The 19,784-nt window shown below is 46.8% G+C and overlaps 2 protein-coding genes across 3 annotated transcripts; one reads left to right on the top strand and one right to left on the bottom strand.

The window, feature by feature from the left end:
* Nucleotides 1–2,732: 2,732 nt before the first annotated feature.
* On the bottom strand, nucleotides 2,733–10,436 carry LOC144137597 (salivary anticoagulant protein P23-like). Of its 2 annotated transcripts, none has more exons than XM_077669530.1 (4): nucleotides 10,335–10,436; nucleotides 9,642–9,724; nucleotides 5,283–5,681; nucleotides 2,733–2,967 (listed from the first exon to the last, which is right to left on the bottom strand). In XM_077669530.1, the coding sequence occupies exons 2-4, from the start codon at nucleotides 9,682–9,684 to the stop codon at nucleotides 2,756–2,758; spliced, it is 654 nt and encodes a 217-aa protein (XP_077525656.1). In that variant the 5' UTR covers nucleotides 9,685–9,724; nucleotides 10,335–10,436; the 3' UTR covers nucleotides 2,733–2,755. The 2 variants fall into 2 exon arrangements, with proteins under 2 accessions (XP_077525656.1, XP_077525657.1); XM_077669531.1 differs by lacking the exon at nucleotides 10,335–10,436 and adding an exon at nucleotides 9,833–9,958.
* Nucleotides 10,437–11,131: 695 nt separating this feature from the next.
* Nucleotides 11,132–18,545, top strand: LOC144137585 (uncharacterized). Its single transcript, XM_077669506.1, has 2 exons — nucleotides 11,132–11,298; nucleotides 18,335–18,545. The coding sequence occupies exons 1-2, from the start codon at nucleotides 11,132–11,134 to the stop codon at nucleotides 18,543–18,545; spliced, it is 378 nt and encodes a 125-aa protein (XP_077525632.1).
* Nucleotides 18,546–19,784: the final 1,239 nt, after the last annotated feature.

The raw sequence follows: 19,784 nt of genomic DNA, 5'->3' as shown, positions 1-19,784 counted from the left end.
AGTGGGAGCTTCTTTTCTTTTATTGCAAGTGTTAATGGCCCCATCATGCGTTGTATCAGTAGCTTCTTGACGTAGTTTGAATGAGTCAAGGATATAAGGCGCGTTCGTAGCACTTGATTCTGTCTCGGTTTCGTGACGCAGTGGGAAGAGCACCATGTACCTCGCGTTCCGCCCACAGGGTCGTGGGATCGAAACCGGGCGCCGCTAACTATAACTTTTTTTTTATAGTGTAGGGGGAGGAGTGTGGAGGGACAACAGCGCCGTATGGAGGGACAAGGCGAGTGAATGAGATGCAGTCGCATCTAAAAAATTGCGTGCTTGCCGAGATAACATATTTTGTGGAACTTTACATTCCCTCTGTTTGCAAACCCCTTATTTTGTTCACTGCTCATGCACATGGCGTCACTTTGAGAACTTTTTATTCCATACTTTCAAATCTAATACAGTTGTCAGTCAGCGCTTGTGTACGTCAAGAGTGAGTCACCTAATTCTTGCCGAGAAAACAGCGCAGGTGCTACTCTGCTTATTCCACAATGTTCTGCTGAATTCTTTTCACTATATTTGTTCCATGCGTGTGCTCACCTGCACCGCCAAGCATCTGCTCGCCGCATCCTATGACGATTAGATCATTACTCTAGTCTTACGGTATGACGCCTCAGCAAGAGGGTTAGAGCGAAACGATCCCCAGCTACGTGTCGAGAAGAAATTCTGCCGTGAAAGATGACCAGCGCTTTGTCACAGTTGTGGTAATCAAATACACATAAAACTCCACCTTGACTACGGTAATATTACCGGCGCTACGCTTAACACAAACGAAATTTCAACTTATGGGGAGAGCTAAACGGCAAACTTTTCGACGCTGCCGATAAGTAAAAAAACGAATCTACAACTCTCCAGATCAAATGGTGGTACTCCTTCTTGTATAGCGCAAAGACAAAACAATATCGGATGGTGTAAATAAATGTGTTGGTCCTATAATATTCTTCTGGTCAGAATATTTTTAATCTGTATAGATGCTTGTCTTTATAAAAAAAGATTCCGCACGGTGCGTCTACGCGACAACCTCTCCTAACAGTGCTCCGCAGTTTTTCCTAGCCGCCCTAACGTGTGACGTCACGGAAAGAGAGCTAAGGCCTTCTCCCTTTCCCGTTAGTATTGGATAAGCTGCGGCAAAGGGCAAATAAAGGGAGAGCACGGCTGTTGTCCGCAAACAAAACTAAATGACAACAGGAAGCGCTGTGTGCGGCTTTTGCAGTAAATGATTAGCAGGCGGTGATTGTAACTCCTCCTAGGCGGACGGCTTCGTGTTACGCCTACAAAAACTGCACAGCCATGGGAGTTAACTAACAATAGAATAAAATCTTTCACAGGGTGCGACTCGAATTACGGTCCTGTAGATTATAAGACAAGCACAAAACCCCTAGAGCACCACAGCTGTTTTCTTTTTCAGTAATACCTGGAATATTCAGCCAAACTCACACATAACAATTCAGCCAAATTGCAAGAGCTAACGGACCCTGCAGAAGCAGTAGATCAGTCTAACGAAAATTCGGAAGTCTTTCAAACTTCGCGCTAGCCGACACGCATCCAAAAGATTCAGCCGCTCTGGTGGATGACAGCATAAACGTTCTGCAGCAAGGCTTCCTGTTCCAGAAAATGCGCTTAGTTAACCAAAGGAATTCCTTATGCGGGTCGGTCGTTAGGCGCTTCCACAAACTATACGATTAACGTCTTGAAAAGGCAGGCAGATAATTGTGCACGGGGTGATATTAACACCCTTTTTAAGTCTCCATTGCGTAACGTTCCAGAAATACACCGCATCAAGGGCCAACACAAAACAATAATCAATAGTCTCTGCTTGATTGCACCACCCGCCATTGTCTGACCGAGGGATAGGCATCGCTTTTCCGCGGAACGACATTTTTCTGGGAGTGTTTGCGAATGAAGCCTAAAGAAAAACGTTTTGGACATTGGCGGTGCACACATATGCTGGACAAGTTGTTAAACACTGCTCTTGTGTTCCACCCAATTATGACTGGGTGACCTCGGGCGTGTACGCACGCCTTCTATTTTCGCACCTCAACGAGCCGTAGATACAGCGTCCTCCCTGTAATATTATTCACTGAGACACACTACTTACGCGTGTACGCCGCTGAATTGGTGTTCCGCCTAACACCAACACGAAAGCGGACCAGAGGAGGAAAATAAGACCATATGCAGTCCTAGAAGACCTAGAAGAGATCCACTGAACACCGTACAGCCGCAAAGATTGTGGCAGAGTTTTTCCTCTTCCTGTTTACAGTATACCGCCGCGACCGCCCTCAACATTTATCCGCAGCAGCACACCAAACTCAACAAAACGAAATAAACCAGTTAACACTTTACAACCAAGCAGTCTCGATTTAAACCTTGGTTACCTCGCTGTGGATTCATAAACGTGGCCTTATCGACCAAAAGATTCGTATAATGATCATTATAATCCTTATCCATAGTTCATTCATGTCTCCTGTAGAACAAAGTCATCTCCTATAGGGTTCCAATGACTACTTTCACAAGGTTTTTGGGTTCATTCTGCTCGTATTCCATTCTATGTACTACCGTACACTTACAAAGTAGATGGCTCAAGTCCCCGTTTCACCAAAATATCCTATTTTAATGCCGAATGTCTGCGTAATGGCTGCAAACGCTTCCGATCTCCATTATTAGACAGAAGTAAAGTCACGAGCAAGGTGTTTATGCTAGAAAAAAATCTTTATTAGGGGAACGGCAGGGTCACGGTGCTGACGGCTCGGTTAAGCGCGTCACGGAGCCTGGTGTACAGCAGCCCAGTCAGGAGACCTTGCACGTTCGCCTTGATGGACTCGAGGTACTTCTTCTCCCTTTTGCTGTTCAGGCCCAGCTTGGTGCTCTCGGTTATCCTCAGACCCAGCGAGTTCACCTTGAGGCTCTTCACGACTGCAGGGCTCGCTGTGAAATGTCACAAACACGATATCGACAGTCAGCCGCACGAGGAAATGCGATAAAGGAGAGAGGTGGAAAGGAGAAGGAAGGTTTCCGACCAAATCTGTTGGTCGACAACAGTTAATCCTCCCGGCTTTGCCTTGCCCGCTATGGAAGGTTCCGCAAGCGTTTAAGAATGCATTTCTTAATTTTAAGACTTTCTTTTAATAATACTTCTTCAGAGATATTCGCACTCCCAATACAACATGTACAGGCGTGCGCGGAATAAAACCGACCAAGCAAGCGGTGCGCGAAAACTATTAGTGTGACACCTTACGGTTCAGCACCTTAAGTGGATATAGCTGAGTGCACAGGCGTTATCCTTCGCGAGTCACCCCCCCCCCCTCCCCCCAAAAAAAAATGTTTTGCCTAAACGACTTACTAGGAAAATTCTGCTGTGTCTGGCTACCTATCCGTCTCGTCGACAGCGCAGAAATTGGGGAGGAGAAAATAAGACCCCTTATTCCTGGCAACCAAACCCATTTTCGTACTGAGACTTGGAAGTTTTAGGCAATAATCCATACAAGGTAAATGCATGCTGCCATCATACGCCATGATGGAAACGACTATGGAGGTAGAAAACGTTCCTTTGATAGGATTAGTTGGCGATGATTTATACAGGTAAGCAGGTAAATGTGGTATGAAGCGCATTTTCGTGTTGCGAATGTCCCCGTTACCTTTTTGCTGCGTTGAATAACAGCAACGATCAAATTCCACTGAATGACGGTGCTTACACTTCAACGAACGTTGCTAAGGAGATGAAAACCTAAGGTAAACATGCGTGTTCGGTTTCTGTTTCCGTCGTTTGCTCGCCTGCCACGCGAACGATGTGTCACGGAACCTTCAGTGTCCAACAAGCCGCCCACCGTGATGAAAGCTGATTAAAAAGTTGCTTTGAATACTGTTCGCTGGTCTGTGCAGGCGCTGCTAAATGTCGCTGAGTGGCTTTGCACGTTGCTTTCCGCGTGATAAACTGAACTGTAACCATTCGGTGACAAGGCACCAGAAAACAGCAGCCGACATCACGATTGAGGTTCAGCCTACATCAATGAGTGCCCACATTCGGGGCAAGTTACTTTTTCTGTACCAGACCCTTACCCTGGTTAATATTAGAACTTCCCCTGTGTTATTATTGATATCATGCGTGGACCCTTAAGTCCTTTGATTACATGTACACATTATGAAATAAATCCGGTTGAAATGGCTACGTAGAAAAAAGCATCAAAATGAATTAAAAACGTCTCAAGTGCTAATTAAAAAAATGCCACGAAGATATCCGCGTAAGTTCAATAGACTGCCAAGGCGACACTTTGTTAAAGCTACGTCTTTCTGACGCCGGCTGAAGCGCCCGTACACGGGACTCTAAGAAGAAAACGTTGTGGCTACGAAATTGCACGCAGGGCTCGATAATCTGTGAAAAAGGATGATGAGCAGAGCTATGGTGCCGAGCTTCGACGTGAGCGACAACATGGCCTGACAGGGTCGTTGTCCAAGGGGTGCATGACGCAAAACACGTTTGTTTGCAATTTGGGTTTGAGCATACTTCTAGACTAGCTACCGCATTGAAACATTGATGAACTAGAGCTTTATTCCAGGGGACAAACGTGGGTTTGTCAGTTTCGCTCCCGTAGAAGCCCACGTATTGGCGGCAGATTGCCGAAATATTTACAACTTCAGTTTGAACTACGTAATTCCGAAAAGTAAATAAAACTCTGCGTGATGTTAGGATCGCCTTGGCTGATGATTTGTTTCGGGATAGTTTCAATAAAACGAGCGTTAGAGGCATTTTCCGTAATCATATTCCCTCCGAAGATATACGTACTTCACTGCACAATATTCAATGTGGGGAAGCCATCTTACGAAGACTAGGCTCACAACGATCCCGTTAAAGTCGGCTTGACCTCTAAACACATATGCATTGCTAGGAAGATATTTTTTTTTTCTGGTGGAATAAAAAGGTCGTACGACTTTTTTGTATTTGTTATGACGTTTTTTTTTTTTGCTTTCATACGCTGAAGGTGAGGTGCGTAGTTTTACGATGCCGGGGATTTGAATTCCCAGAATTCCCAGAGCGTATAGTGCCGCAACGTGGCACTACGCTCGCGTGCTATTCGTGCCTACATCGCTGTGTTGCCGAAGACGATCTCCTTATTAGCATCTTCATCATAATGATCTGCTTGATCCTAGCCAGAGACAGCTTTGCTGTAACATCCCCGACATTAGCAGGGGAAGCGCCAAAGGTTCCTCCCCCAGATTTCCAATCGCTGCTACTGCGCACTTACATCTGAAACCGGTGACTTCAGTGAAGAGGTTCGTGTTCTCGACGAACAGGTCGACCGTGTAGCTGGTCGATCCGATGGCCTTGTGGCCCTTAGCCTTTACTTGGTAGGAAACGCGGACGCCGTCTAGGGACACGTGGCATATCACGGTGCTGTTGGTTCCCTCCCACGACGGGCTGTTGCACTCGCCCCGGCGCCTCAACTGCGACAGGCCGTATACCGTGCCTGACGAGAAGTCCGCCTTGAGGTCCCGGTTGGTCACGAAGGACCTCTTGACCTTAACGCTGAAGTCGGGCAGCTGGGCCGGATCGAGGTTCTGGTTGCGAACCTCTGTTGGAAGGCGATCTCTCAGCACGGTGTCGATGAAGTTGTTGGAGTCCTGCGGCAGGGCGCACAGGGCACCTTAGAAGAAAGAGAGTTTCCCTGGTTAATTGTGTAACAAAGCTTTGCTTTGTTAGAAAGCTTTGCTTTGGCGATTCTTTCGCCCCTTCAGCTGTTTTCATTCAACGCCGGCACAGTCCCGAGAATATCTTGGTACTGTGCACAATGATTTTGTCCGTTACACCAAACGGTGACAATATGAGTAGTTCACAGAATCAAAGCTGAACCAGGGTGCCTTCGGCGTGATATGCGTAGCTCCCCCTTTTCAACATTGCGAGGGTTCCCAAATGAATCCTAAATACGTCACGTAAAATACATCTGCCTGAAAACGTGTAGCTATATTAAAATGCAATTTTCAATTGTTTCATAAATAAATTATTTCAAACGAGAAGCTAAACGCTCACTCCAACAGCCCACACTCTTAAAAACCATTTTTAAGCAAGCTTGGCAAAATACTTTTATGCAGACGCGCTCCTTTCGGCACAAGTTAGTGATTAGCATAGCTATCCCAAGCAGTGCGGAAGTGGGAACGTGTAAGAGCTTGCGGCACCGTAGTCTATGTAGGCTATTTTCAGTGGGGCAATATGATGTGCAGAATTTGGGGTATAACCACAGAGAATAAAAGGGCTAGAGAACTGTCTTGGAATACCGTTGAAGGGTTTCAAAAAGTACTATTGTCTTTCGGAATAAAAGCTCCAATAGGAGCTACATTGCGATAGTTGTAGGTTAATTTCCTCATCATCGTCGTCGTCATCGTCATAATCATCCTGATACGGCCCAATGCACGATGAAGGTCTCTCCGAAAGATCTCCAGCCACGTCGATCGAGTGCTAGCTGAGTTCACCCATTCCAACCAAACTTTTGTAGCTCATTCCTCCATCTAGTCGTTGGTCGACCCCCATTGAGTTTATGGTCTATTGGCAGCAGTCCGTTAAAACCTGTTGTCCCTCACGCGTATGACGCGAGCTGCCCATGCCATATCCTTCTCTTAATTTGAGCTAGAATTTATTCCACACGGGTCTGTTCTCTAATCCACGCAGCTCTTTTCGCATCCCTAACCATGACCTCTATAGCATTGTTGTTTCCATAGCCCTTTGGGCCGAGCGAAGTTTCCTTTGAAGTCGCTTGCAAGACCACAAGTTTCTGCCCCGTCCGTCATTACTGGAAGAATGCATAGGTGTTATACCAGATTTTTGAGTGACAGAGGAAGCTTACTATTCAGGGTGATATAATTACTCGTGATGTCGGAATCAGAACATCCGAATTAGAATTAGGAACGCAGATTAGTTTAGTCTACGTTAATATTAGCGGCAGGCACGAACTCCTAGTTACTGGAGCACTATAGAGGTTGGTCTATTTCGTTGAGACCACGAACAGCACAACATGAATTTAATATGACGTATACAGAAGTTTTTCCGAATAGATAATAACGAAAAATCCCGTCCTCCTCCAAGAAAACACATTGTCGACTATTGGAAGTGGTTAAAACGTCTGCAAACCAGGTTCCTTGCTCTTCACACCGCCAGATGCGGAACACCGTAAACGCTTTGTGTGATGATGAGCCCGTTTTAATCTTAATAAAGTCACTAAGAAGCGGCGCACTATTAGAATTTGTGGAGCACATGTCTTCTACCGCAAACGAATGCGCTTAAATTAAATTAACTTATTATATCGAATCTGTTTCCGGGTGAAGGTAGCGAAACGTAACCAGTCTATTACCAGCGAAGCTGTTGAGCAAATTGTTGTTTTGCGTGTCCTCACATAAAATACAAAAAAAAAATCCGAGCACACGTGAGCGCGTGCCTCGCGGTGACTGCCTGGCAGGTAAAAAAAACAGGAAAATGCCGAGCGCTCGTATGTGCGTGCGTCGCGGCGGCAGCCCAGCGTCGCAGCCTCACGTTTGTCAAGCCAAGAATACACACGTAGAGAGGTTGCCCAAATTAGCAAAAAATGAAAAAAAAACTCCAGCGTTCGCCGTAATCTTGCAAACACTCGCTCGGAACAAGAAAGACACCAGCGTTCGCCATAATCGTGGCGGCGCTTGCTCGGAACGAGACAGACACGTCATAGCGTATGCCCCGCCAAGCTGATGTCCAATGATTATCACTTCTAAAAATGAAAGAAACTCGCGCTTATAATAGCAACAATGGTGGAGTAAAGTTCATTGCGGCCGCGGGAAATACGCAAATCGGCTTCAATCGTAAATTTAAACCGCCATAATGGTCATGAAGGTTGCGTACACCTTCTCTACCTTCAAGTCTTATGCGGTAATGTGGGCTTGCTTTATTTTTGTTCTTTAAGCACCGTGCTCATTGTTCTTTGCTGAAGAGTGCTCCACAACCAGGACGGTGGTGCATGTTGTCAGAACGTACTAGTAACTAAGAGCAACTGGCGTATAAAAGTATGCATGGATACTGTAAAAAAAAAAAAAAAAAGATTGTTGCCGCCGTTTAACACTGCAGATTGGACGGTTGGCTTACACTCACACCCTCGTGTTCATATTTTAAGTTTAACATGTTACAGGAACGATGGCCTTAAGCAGCGAACTGTCGTCCCGTGTTAGTTGAGGGAGTGATGCTGCAGATAGTTTTTGACAGCATAGTTGTCGACGCTAAGGTGTTGACACCTGCCGCGAACCATGCATTGTGTTTGTGTTTTGCTTTTACCGCCCGGATGCGCCGGTCTGTGTTATCGCTGTGCCAAGGGAAGCGCGTGTTCCATTCTTTCTTTCTGTGTCGCATGTGTTATCTGTTCTGACAGGGAGAGCATTCCCATCTAACGCAATCTTCTTGGATCTACAATGTTCTAGATGTGAATCCACGGTTCCAGAAACACTTGCGCCGAGAGATAAAGGGCGTGCAGAGCAGACGCCGGGGTATTCGATCGCCGACGCCCGCTTGAGTATACGTACGTCACTTTGCTAACTGCTGTTTCGCCGCCTGTGTATTCTTTGAGTTGTTAGGGGAGCACAAGTTCGCTCCAATAAATTTGTTTTCCTTCAAGACCACTGCGTCGTCTTTGCAATCGTTACACACCGTTCTCACTGCATGTTAAAATGTTCAACGCTTGCGGTGCAGTGCTTGATTGGATATTAGAGGCGGTTTCTGTGAACTAAATAACCCCAGCACCAGAGGGTCGGCTAGTCAAGACGTAACCAGTCGTAACATTTTAACTGACTGCTGCAATTAGACATTGGCACTGGAAGAAGCAGGTCATTTTCGTGTGAACCTTCAAATGAGCAAAACCCGTATGGGTTAGGCGACACATGCTGCCCTTGCAGTTAAGGGCGAAAAGCATGACAAGCGTTAGGTACATTGTCTTTGCGGCGTTTCTTGTACCATTTTTTTTAAATTTTCATTAGTTGTCTTTAAAACAGCGCTCAGAATGTTTCAATAGGAAACATTTTCAATAGAAAATTTCAACAGAAAACTGCGAAAAGGGTTGCTTTTGCCTTTTGGTTTATACAAACTTCAGGTATACCTAATGCGACTCAGTAAACCTTAAACGTGATGGGGCGCATTCGCATTGAAATTCGAGTATTTTGACATTATTTGACATGGCTGATTTCTCCAGCCATATTGATAACACCTTACACGTTCCTAATATGTCTATTACACGCACATAGTTTGGGAAGATAACCTCGCAAATAACAGCTGTCGCTCAGCGCAATGGCCTGGGTGGTGTCCGACTCCGACCAAAGCACAAAGAAATAAACACCGCGTTGGTAGTAGCCCCCGAGACGCCTTGGAATATTCTCAATATTACGCCCGGTACGCACGAAGTGTCAGCCTGATTTCTTGGAAGTCTTGTGCACACTGTGCATGAAGTCATTATTTCGTAAAAAGCATAACAACACACGTTAAATAAGAATAAATGACGTGTTCAAACAATAAAAAGTGTCGCTTTATATTACTTGGAGCTGGGCATCGTTCAAATTCAGGCCTAAAGCGTGCGGGCTGTGAATTGTACAATGGTGCATACTTGCTGCGCACAGGAACAAGACCACGGCTGACAGCGAATTCATGACCGACGGGACAGGCTTCCAAGTCGTCCGGTGGAGGTATCTGAACAACATACAAACTATCTACGTAGTGATGTGCATACACTTCAAACAAATTGAAAGTCTGAACAAAGGCGGATTGTTGTGGTAAATTTGTGAAATATTCCTTCACCTGATGAGATATTATGAAATGCGATCTTTCTTCATGCGATATTTTTTTCGAGAAGGCGGTTGTCGAAAGTAGCATTTGTAGCCGGCCAAGTCCGCAGGGCGAAGAGCGCCAAAATCTATTGATATTAAAATGTTAATCAGCCTACACAACACATAGAGAAGGAAATAACTTGCGAGAAAATTTTGCTATTCGCGCAAATTTTTGCTGTGCATAATTTCATGGTATTGTGGATTACTTGGAGAATAACACACGGTTTCTGACCTCCATGGCCAACTACAGTCACAATGGTCAGAAGATGTAGCCATCGCCGGTACCTTTCCAAAGAGACTGATCACATTTATTGTCTTTCTAATTTTTGAACGTTAATTTTTTCCTTTTCGCCAGTTATAATCGTTCCGTCACCCTACGTAACCTAGAATGCGGGCTTGCGCCCAATAGTTGCACATTTATACGCTCTCGTAGGGGTACGAAGAACATAATAAGGAGTAAACCGTGTTCTTACCTTATAGCGTTCACAGGAACTTGCGTGCTGTTTCAGCGAAGCCTGTTGATTTAAATAGGTATCGGCGCACACGGTTTTCCCCTATTTCCGCGTGCGTCGGCAGTCGCCTTCACGGTCTTATCTCGAGATAAAAGTGGGGTGGCCCTATTGTGTTCGAAGCAGCAGTTGTTTGCTGCACCGCTGCCGTGCCATATCAACCTGTGTTTCCCCGAGAGTTATCTTTCCCAATTGTACAGACACGTGCGAAATAACGCTGCAAGCTTTTTTGTGCGAAGTAATGAAGCTGCGTGCCTCGAGCGGGGCCGCCGTTGGGGAGCGGCGAACACAAATTCTTCTAAAGGCTCTTTACTGCTTAAATCTTGTAAACCTAAAAAATCTTGTAATCCTGAAAACCTGGCAAAGCGCAATAAAGGGCCCTAAATAGGCTGCCGAATGTTGCGATTTTGCGTGCGCAATCACTGTAGTGCTATCCAAGGAACGTCATCCCGCAAAAATTGTTTAAATACGTTAAGTATTAGCCGAGTTATCGTTCATTAAAAGGGGACAGCTATAAGGCCTGGGGCGCTCCTCCTCTAGTAGCTCTTCCGATGCACTGAAGCACCCACGTCATCGACCCGGCGCAAGACCACCGAGAGAAACAGGGCAATTCATCACCCTGCAGTCATTGGCTGCGCCAAGCACTCCGAGCGCTTTTCTTTTTAGCGCTCGACGCGCATGCTCCGCCCACCAGCTTCCGGTTGCACGGTCAGCGCTGTCGCTGTGCTTCGCGCGCGTTGTTTGCCATCGTCTTCCCCGACATGGACCCAAATCTCCACGCGCACCTGATGAAGCGGATGGCCGACATTGGCATAAATTCCTACAAGGGCGCGCCACTGAAGAGAGAAGGGTGCAGCGACGGTGGAGAGCGCAATTTGCCTGAGCCACCATCGTCGCCACCCCGTGCCGGCGACGGTGACTTCGTTTGGTATGTATTGACATACTTCTTTTAAAGCAAAGCTTTTTACCTCTACCCCTCAAGGGTTCTTTCGCGACCGTTGGTGTCAACAGAAAACTCCCGCAAACAAATAAAGGAATTTACTGGCACCGCGAGGAATCGAACCTGGCCACCCGCGGCGCCAGTCGTTGCCGCGGGGGGCCAAGGAACCCTCAAGCCGTCGCAAAACGGCTTTTCCCATGGTCACCTCCCACTTTTGTGAAGACCAAAAAATAAATAAAGAAAAAAAAAAACTAACAGAGTAACAAAGCCAGAGCCCGCCATCTTACCGATTTAGCTACGAGCCCACGCGGAGACGGGGAAGACAAGTGGTGCACTCACCGAGCACATCTACGTGTTTAACCCCTGCATTCTCGCTGAATGCCACGCGATAGCGATTAAAGGAAGCTTACACCAACCCATGGCCTCTCACTTCCAGTACGCCAATGTGCTAAAGCCTGTGGCTTCCAGTGTTAATGTAAAAAATCTCAGCTCCTTCTCGTCCGCCCTCACGCCAAACGACACCTCAAGGAACACATTCAAGTAGGACTCTCCTTGATGGCCAGACCATCACTCCAAGCCCCAGCATCAAGATCATGGGCCAACATCTTCAGGCCAACACCAAGAGTGACGTATCGTTGCAGCGCCTCAAACACAGCATCAATAAAATCATACACATAATCAAACGAGTTGCCACCAAGAAGCGCGGCCTCATGGAATCCGATACCATTCGATTAATTCAAGCTTTGGCCTCTCGAGAATCAGTTACGTAAAGCACTGTCTTCTTCTCGGCAAGCTCCTTTATATAATGATTAGAAAGATGCTTTATATAATGATTAGAAATGCGGTTGAGCAAGCCATTGGTCTTCCCATGAGTGCGTCCACAGAGAGGCTGCTTAGCACGGGGCTCTACAACACGGTGGAAGAGCTGATAGAATGCCATCTTTCTATCGAGAAGCTCCGAATGAGCAGAGCTGCGGTAGTTCGCCGCATCCTTCACCAGATGTGCTCAGCAGCACAGAATCTCACTCCGCTTGATGTACTCCTGGACTTTTGGCGACAAGAACTAAATATGCTCCCTTTGCTTAGAAATATGAGCCCCTCACACGACGTGGGTCGCCGACAAGCATGGGCTCAAGCGCTCAACACGACCCTCGGTGGGGATCATGCAGTTATCTACAAAGACACCTCCCAACATCGAGGGTAGCAGTACGCCATCATCGTGGCTACCTCCAGAACCAACATCCTTGTTTGTGCCTCACTCAAGACCGAATATGTGACGGCAGCAGAAGAGGCAGCCATCGCCTTGGCTCTCACTCAACCAGGGGTTTGTAAGGTAGTCGCCGATTCCCAACAAGCCTACCGGAATTACCAGTCGGATTTGGTGTCCCGACCTGCACTGGGTGTGCTAAAAAACCACTGCCCAAATGGTTTCATTCCGATCATCTGGACACCCGCTCTCGCTTCCATGGAGGGCCACGAGTACGCCCACCAAAACTGCACTCCCCCCCCCCCCGTGCTATGGAGCTGCACGACGACAGTCACCCGCTTGGCTCGTTCAGGGACATAACCCAGCATTATCGCCTTCTTAGAACGACCCTACCTTCGCTTACCCTGGCCTTTCCATACAACAACAAACTACCCTACGGCTCATAAAACCCGGCTCCTTCCCACACCCGAATCGCTACGACGCCGAATGTAAATTTTGCTCAGAAGTAGGAACACTCTGCCACATAATAGGGGTGTGTGCGCCTTTAGCCCTGAGCACCCTCCTCTCGCTTCGTCAACTACCGAACAAGAGCAATGGGAGATGCTGCTGTCCAGCCCCTCTGTGCCTACCTATCTTCCGCTGGTGTACAGAGCACAGGCGGCGCGGACTGAATGTGGGCTACAGTGAAGAAGGAACCACTCCCCTGGGCCGCACTCTGGGCCGTTCAGAAATCTGAATACAAGTATTTCCTCCTCCTCCTGCTCCTCCTCCGTCTCTGCCGCCGAACTCGTCACCTCCGTCCGCGACGGCAAAGAAGGAGAAGTGAGATCCTCTAACACCGTGTTTGAGCTTTAATTTTATATAAAAAAGGGTTTCCACTCATGTGCTACACCAATACAACTCAACCAACCACCGTTCATGCATCATGCATTAATTTAACCTTACCAAGAATATTTCTTTGAAGTAGCAGAGGGTGTGTTTAAGTGCATTTCACTTCTCTCTGGTTTCACTATTTGTAGAGCTACATGAGTGAATTTAAGTGACGTCGTATGGGTAATCGTGCTGGGTGTCGTTTACAGCTTTGCTTTCCAACCACATTCACAGGGTGGATTGGCGCTAATTTTTTTTTTTGGCTTACTTCTGCGACGTAGGCATTCGAGTAATGCAAGATTACTGCACCCGTTTCAGTGCGCACATGGGTTAAGTTAGGACACCAAATGAACGTAGTTACCGAGTAACGCATTTTATAACTGAGTGTATACGCCGTTAGGCCCAGGCGCTCGTAAGGGGGAAAGTCGCGCTTATTTCCTAATGCCTCGCGCGTTGGTTTCGGACACCAATTGCGGTAAACGTAATCGCGCTACACCAGCACATGTAGAAGGCCCTTTTTTCATTTCTTGCTTATCGTTCTTCGTGCATCACGTCGCGCGACGAGTCCGCGTATCTCCCGTTGCAGGATCAGTCGGTCGCGCTCGTCGCGTCGGGGATCTTTTAAAGACGATAGTCTTTCTTGTCTTTCTTGGGCTACTTAAACCCAGAAATTTTGGTCGGTCTGCATGTCTGTCTGTCTTTTTTTTTAAAGACGATAGTCTTTCTTGGGCTACTTAAACCCAGAAATTTTGGTCTGTCTGTATGTCTGTCTGTCTGTCCGTCTGTCTGTCTGTGACTCGATTCAGCCTTTTTTTTTTCTTTATTGCCCATCTCGGACAGCAACACAAGGTACCAGGTACAATGACAAAGAAAAAAATCACAGTACTGCCGCCATAGAAAGGTCTAGCTGTATAAAATATGAGGAAAAAAGAAAAGAAAACCTTTTGCGAGCGAACCTACAAAAGTTGATTGCATTGGAGAACAAAAATCCAGGACTGTTCAAAGGCGACATAGGGCAGATTAAGCACAAACTCGAAGTCATTGACCAAGACCGCTATCGCGGAGCGCTAGTACGGGCGAGGGCGGAACATTGGACGTTAGGGGAGGCACCCTCAAAACGGGCGTTAGGAATAGAAAAGACGCAAGCCCGGCGGAATATGATTAAAGAAATAGAAACCAACGGTTATGTAACTTCGGAAAAAGAAGAAGTGGAGCGCGCATTTTTCGATTACTATAAGGCACTGTTCGCGTGCAGAGAAACCGACATAGAAAAATACAAGCGAGATTTTATCGGTGCGTTGCCACGCTTGGATGACGAAACAAAGGAATGGCTCGAACAACCCTTCTCGGCCGAGGAAGTTAAGTGTGCCATCGAAAACCTGAATCCGGGCAAGTCACCGGGTCCTGGCGGGCTTAGTGCGGCGTTCTATAAACATCTGAAATCTTTGATATCTCCTGTTCTTGCCGACATGTACAATCAAGGCTACGAAATTGAAGCGCTTCCTCCATCTTTTTCTACCTCCCATACAATACTAATTCCGAAAACAGACGACAGGCAAAAATTAAGGGATGTTAAAGCATACCGACCAATCTCGCTGACAAACGTTGATTACACAATTTTTATGAAGGTTCTGGGGAAAAGGTTACAAATGGTAATCCAGAAAATTGTAGGTCCACATCAGACGTGTGGCATCAGGGGTCGTAACATATTTACGAATATCCACAAGGCGAGGAGCGTACTGGAATGTTGCGATGCAATGGGCTCGGGCGTGGCGATTCTCCAGCTCGACCTGGAGAAAGCATTTGACTGCGTCTCCCACAAGATCCTGTTTTATGTTTTAGAGCACATCAACCTTGGTTCTGTCATTGTACGGGGAGTGGCGATGGCGTACCGGAACTGCACTACACGGTTGATAGTGAATAAGGAATTAGGAGCGGTCATCGAGGTGCAGCGTTCGGTGCGCCAGGGTTGCCCCCTAAGTCCTTTATTATTTTGTGTATACATAGAAGCGCTGTGCCTCAGCATCATTCATAATGCTAAAATAAGCGGATTTAAATTACAGGAGACAGAGGTCAAACTTCTCGCCTATGCTGACGACATTGCCGTTGTTTGCTCGAACAAAGAAAGCGTGATGTTCGCCGTGGAAACAGTGAAGCATTTTGGGGAGGTCACGGGGAGTCTGGTAAATTGGGGAAAATGCCTGGGGTTTTGGCACGGTGAATGGATGTCAACGCCAGCGGCCTTTGCTAATGTAGCTTGGGTAACCACCCCAGTAAAGTACTTGGGAACCCCTCTGGAATACTATCGCGACAGTGAGCCCTACTGGCTGGGGCAGGTGCAATCACTGAAAGAGAAAGCGGAAAAAATGAAAGCAACTGGGCTGTCAGTGTTCACGAGAGCCACGACTTGTAATCTTTTCTTCGTGGCAAAGCTTTGGTTCGTTATGCAAGTGCTGCATTGTTCGCGTTTGAATGTCCAGAAGCTGCATCGCGTATTTGCTGTTTTTGTGTGAGGGTCCACGTGGGAAAGGAGCAGTAGGACGAATTTGTTTCGGCGAATCCGTGAAGGCGGATTAGGACTGACTCATCTGTTCGTACGGCAACTCGTAAATCGATTTTTATTTCTACGCGATGTACAGGACCCTTTTCTACGCACTGTAATCCAAGTTCGGTTAATGCGTGCTTTGCCAGAATTTGTGGTTTCTTCAAGTTGCACGCCAGGTGGTGTCCATGGATATTTTAAAGAAATTTTTTTGTCATTCCGATTTTTATCAACGCGTTTTTCGATGCAATATCTGGCCAGTGTAACTAGGAAAAAATTATATAAGGATGTATGTGACGTAGTCTTCCCAGTGCCACTGTATAGAGCTCTGTACAGCAACGGTCCAGGACAAGATGTGTTAAAAAGAGTCAAGCGAATGGAAGTGTCACCTGGGGCAAAGACTTTCTTTTTTAAATTGCATACGGGTACACTTTCAGTCGCTACTTGGATGAATGAAAGGGGGCTCTCGGTTCCATGGGGAACCGACTGCCCCATTTGCAAACAACCCGAAACTGTGGAGCATGTTTTTCTTCATTGTTGGGCCGCAGTGTTCCTTTGGGATGTCCTCCAACGGTCACTCCAGATAGATTTTCCACTTAGTCCACACGGTATTCGTTTTTTGTGCATTGATAGAGAGGATGGTGTACCATTTGACAGTGTCATGTTGTTAGGTCTGCACAGCATTTGGCGTTCTCGCATGGCTTGGCTGCATTGCGATGTCGACGCGCGACCAACGAGACAGTATTTTAGGGAAAGTGTGTCCCAGTTTGTTGAAGTTCAGAGAGCGAAGAACTCTCCCCCAGAGGGGTTGTCTAAAATTGAACCCCTGACTACGCTTAGGGAATTTTAAATGACAACACCGGCCCTGGGGGGCATGACTCGATTCAGCCACCCGGCCAAAGTAAAATGCTTACTGCGCAATAGTCTTATATACTCACAGCCAAATGTAAACGTCTAAGCCTGGTTTATGTGTTCATACTTGTCAACTTTACACAAACTTACACAACTTTACACAGACATTACACAAATATAAGACAGGAAATGAGTACGCAAGGGATATTTACAGTGTTCCTTTATTAAAAAATTCATGGATGGTTGGTTTTTCGATAGCAAATGATATTCTATATCTACTACAGAAAACCGCCGCCTCCTGGCGGCATATGAAAAATCACGCGGCAACAGCAACGAATGGTTCCACTAGCTAGGTTCCACGTTCTGCTTGGAATGCACGTGGAGCACGGCCACGCGACTCTATAAACCTTCTAGTCGGCCGCCTCCATTCACGCGCGTCTCCGCCGTACTGCAGCGCTGGCATTGAGGAGCCCGGCCTGTAGCAGTGGAACGCGGTAAATTTAAATCACCTTGCGCAAACCTTTAGTGTGATTACCTTGGAATGAGCGCGACGGTACAGGAACAGCATGAGAGGTGAGCGGGAAATTAAAGGGGGGAATTTCCTTGGCAAATGTCTACAAAGACTATCGTCTTTTGGCGACATTTGCAACGAAAGGAGCAGATACGCGGCCAATTTTTTTGTCTGTATGTCTGTCTGTCCGTCTGTCTGTCTGTGACTCGACTCAGCCAAGGCATAAAGTTGGGCTAGTTGGTTATCTGACTGCATTTTACTAGCGAAAAATAGACGCGGACAAAGAAGAAGTACACAGGACACTCGTTAGTGTCCTGTGTACTTCTTCTTCGTCCGAGTCTATTTTTTGCTAGTAAAATGCAGTCGATTCAGCCACCCGGCCAAAGTAAAATTGATATTGCGCAACAGTCTTATATACTCACAGCCAAATGTAAAGGTCTAAGCCCGGTTTATATGTCCATACTTGTCAACTTTGTTGAACAAGAACAAGACATTACGCAAATATAAGACAGGAAATTAGTACACAAGGGATATTTACAGTGTTCCTTTATTTAAAAACTTATGGATGCTTGGTTTTTCGATAGAAAATCATATTCTACATCTGCTGCAGAAAACCGCCGCCTCTTGGCGGCACATGAAAAATCACGCGGCAACAGCAACGAAAGGTTCCACTAGCTAGGTTCCACGTTCTGCTTGGAACGCACGTGAAGTACGGCCACGCGGTTTTATAAACCTTGTAGTCGGCCGCCTCCATTCACGCGCGTCTCCGCCGTACTACAGCGCTGGCATCGAGGAACCCGGCCTGTAGCAGTGGGACGCGGTAAATTCAAATCGCCTTGCGCAAACCTTTAGTGTGTTTACCTTGGGATGAGCGCGACGGTGCAGGAACAGCATGAGAGGTGAGCGGGAAAGCAAAGGGGGGCCTTTCCTTGGCAAATGTCTATAACGACTATCGTCTTTTGACGACATTTGCAACGAAAGGAGCAGATACGCGGCCATTTTTTCATCGCCGTCCTGCTTCTGCTTTGCGCGCTGAGGCCAGGTGCCGCTGTGGACTGTGCGTGGCCAGTGAAAGGCCGCTGGAAAACAAGTGCTGCGTGTCGATTCCGCAAGTTGTTGCCGAAGGCATTGACGCATGTATAACTGACCACCAGCACTTTCTGAGCCTGTGCCTGAACCCCGCCGTCCTCGAGGCGGTGTACCGGGAACTCGTGGACAGCAGAGTCACTAAGCATCATGACCAGCACAAGTAATGCACCCAGGAACAAGCAATGTCGATCTCAAGGGTTTTATATTTTTCTTTCGTTGTGTGTGTTGTCACCGCAGCCATGAGAATTTTCTCACGCGTTTGCACAAAAGCCTCGCACGCGTAAAATTAGCTTCACAATATCACCTGAAGTAAACCGTACACGCCTGAATTTACCTCTGTTTCGCAAGGATGGCCACGTACTGCGACTCCCTTGTGATTTCACTGACAGAACTAAAGGAATTCGTTAGCAAAGCACTAGTGAAAAAAAAAAACTGGTCACATTTTTAAAATGCGCAAAACAAAATAGTTGCCCTGTGCTGGATTCAAACATAAGTTTTCCCATGTGAAAGCAAGTACTGCACCCCAGCACCAGAGGAACCTTGTACAAGTGCATTTCTGCACCATATTTGTCCCAAGAAAACTGCAGATGGCAATAAGCCTGCGCAACAGTCCTGAAAAACTTTGCTGAGTGATTTTCACGGCTGCCATGCCTTATTTCCAAACAACATTTGCAGGAAGTACCGCCACACGGCCTACCGGCTATTCCCTCGCTGGTGCTGGAAGCGGCTTCCTGAAGGACACAGGGTTGTGTTGTGGCAAGGATTCGTAAGCAGTTTCCGTCGGCAAGCTACGTCTGATTCCAGTACCCACCTCTTTGACTTCTGCATAGCTACGAACGACTGTTTAGCATGGGCTAGTACAGTAATTACATTTCTCGAACGGACTGCTGTTTACTGGGTGATGCATTGTTTATTAGGTTAGCGCTCGTTCAGCAACTGTCCTTGCTGCCTAAGTGCCTGAGGTAGTGGATACCAACATACTGAGCTTGGTACCCATGGGCACCTGCCTGTAGAGCATGGCGTGGTCTGGCATTGTTTCTTTTCTTGAGTCGTTGGCTGGATCATCACTGACCTGACCACCTGGGATTAATGTTTAGTGGCATACTTTTTTCTTTCACATTTCCCACAGTTTTTGAATCTAGGCTTTTATGTTACTTGCTGGCTGCTGCCTAGGGGTAAACCACGATGTGTACGTGTTGCTGGTGCCGCTTTGTGAGGTAGAAGAAAAGAGGTCACGATGACCAATGCCAGCCATTTTCTGACAAGTCAGATAATGCAAGTGCATTCCAAAAATGCACACATATACATTCTATAATTTCGCAAACAGTAAGCTGTTTAGTGTTGTCAATGAAAGCAAGAAAATCTACAGATTAAGGGTAACGCAATATCGATTGCGCTGTGTG

This window comes from Haemaphysalis longicornis, unplaced genomic scaffold, assembly GCF_048455015.1.
Source record: "Haemaphysalis longicornis isolate Haplotype H1 unplaced genomic scaffold, Haemaphysalis longicornis Haplotype H1 scaffold_41, whole genome shotgun sequence".
NCBI classification, from domain to species: Eukaryota; Metazoa; Arthropoda; class Arachnida; order Ixodida; family Ixodidae; genus Haemaphysalis; species Haemaphysalis longicornis.
This window is presented reverse-complemented; position numbering and strand designations above follow the sequence as displayed.

What these genes read in the sequence shown, in the direction of transcription:
- LOC144137597 (XM_077669530.1), bottom strand. Translation starts at nt 9,684, where the DNA reads ATGAATTCGCTGTCAGCCGTGGTCTTGTTCCTGTGCGCAGCAA. An exon ending in CTTGTTCCTGTGCGCAGCAA is followed by an intron (nt 5,682 to 9,641) that starts GTATGCACCATT and finishes CTTTCTTCTAAG; the next exon opens with GTGCCCTGTGCGCCCTGCCG. An exon ending in TGAAGTCACCGGTTTCAGAT is followed by an intron (nt 2,968 to 5,282) that starts GTAAGTGCGCAG and finishes GACATTTCACAG; the next exon opens with CGAGCCCTGCAGTCGTGAAG.
- LOC144137585 (XM_077669506.1), top strand. Translation starts at nt 11,132, where the DNA reads ATGGACCCAAATCTCCACGCGCACCTGATGAAGCGGATGGCCGACATT. An exon ending in GGCGACGGTGACTTCGTTTG is followed by an intron (nt 11,299 to 18,334) that starts GTATGTATTGAC and finishes CGCTGAGGCCAG; the next exon opens with GTGCCGCTGTGGACTGTGCG.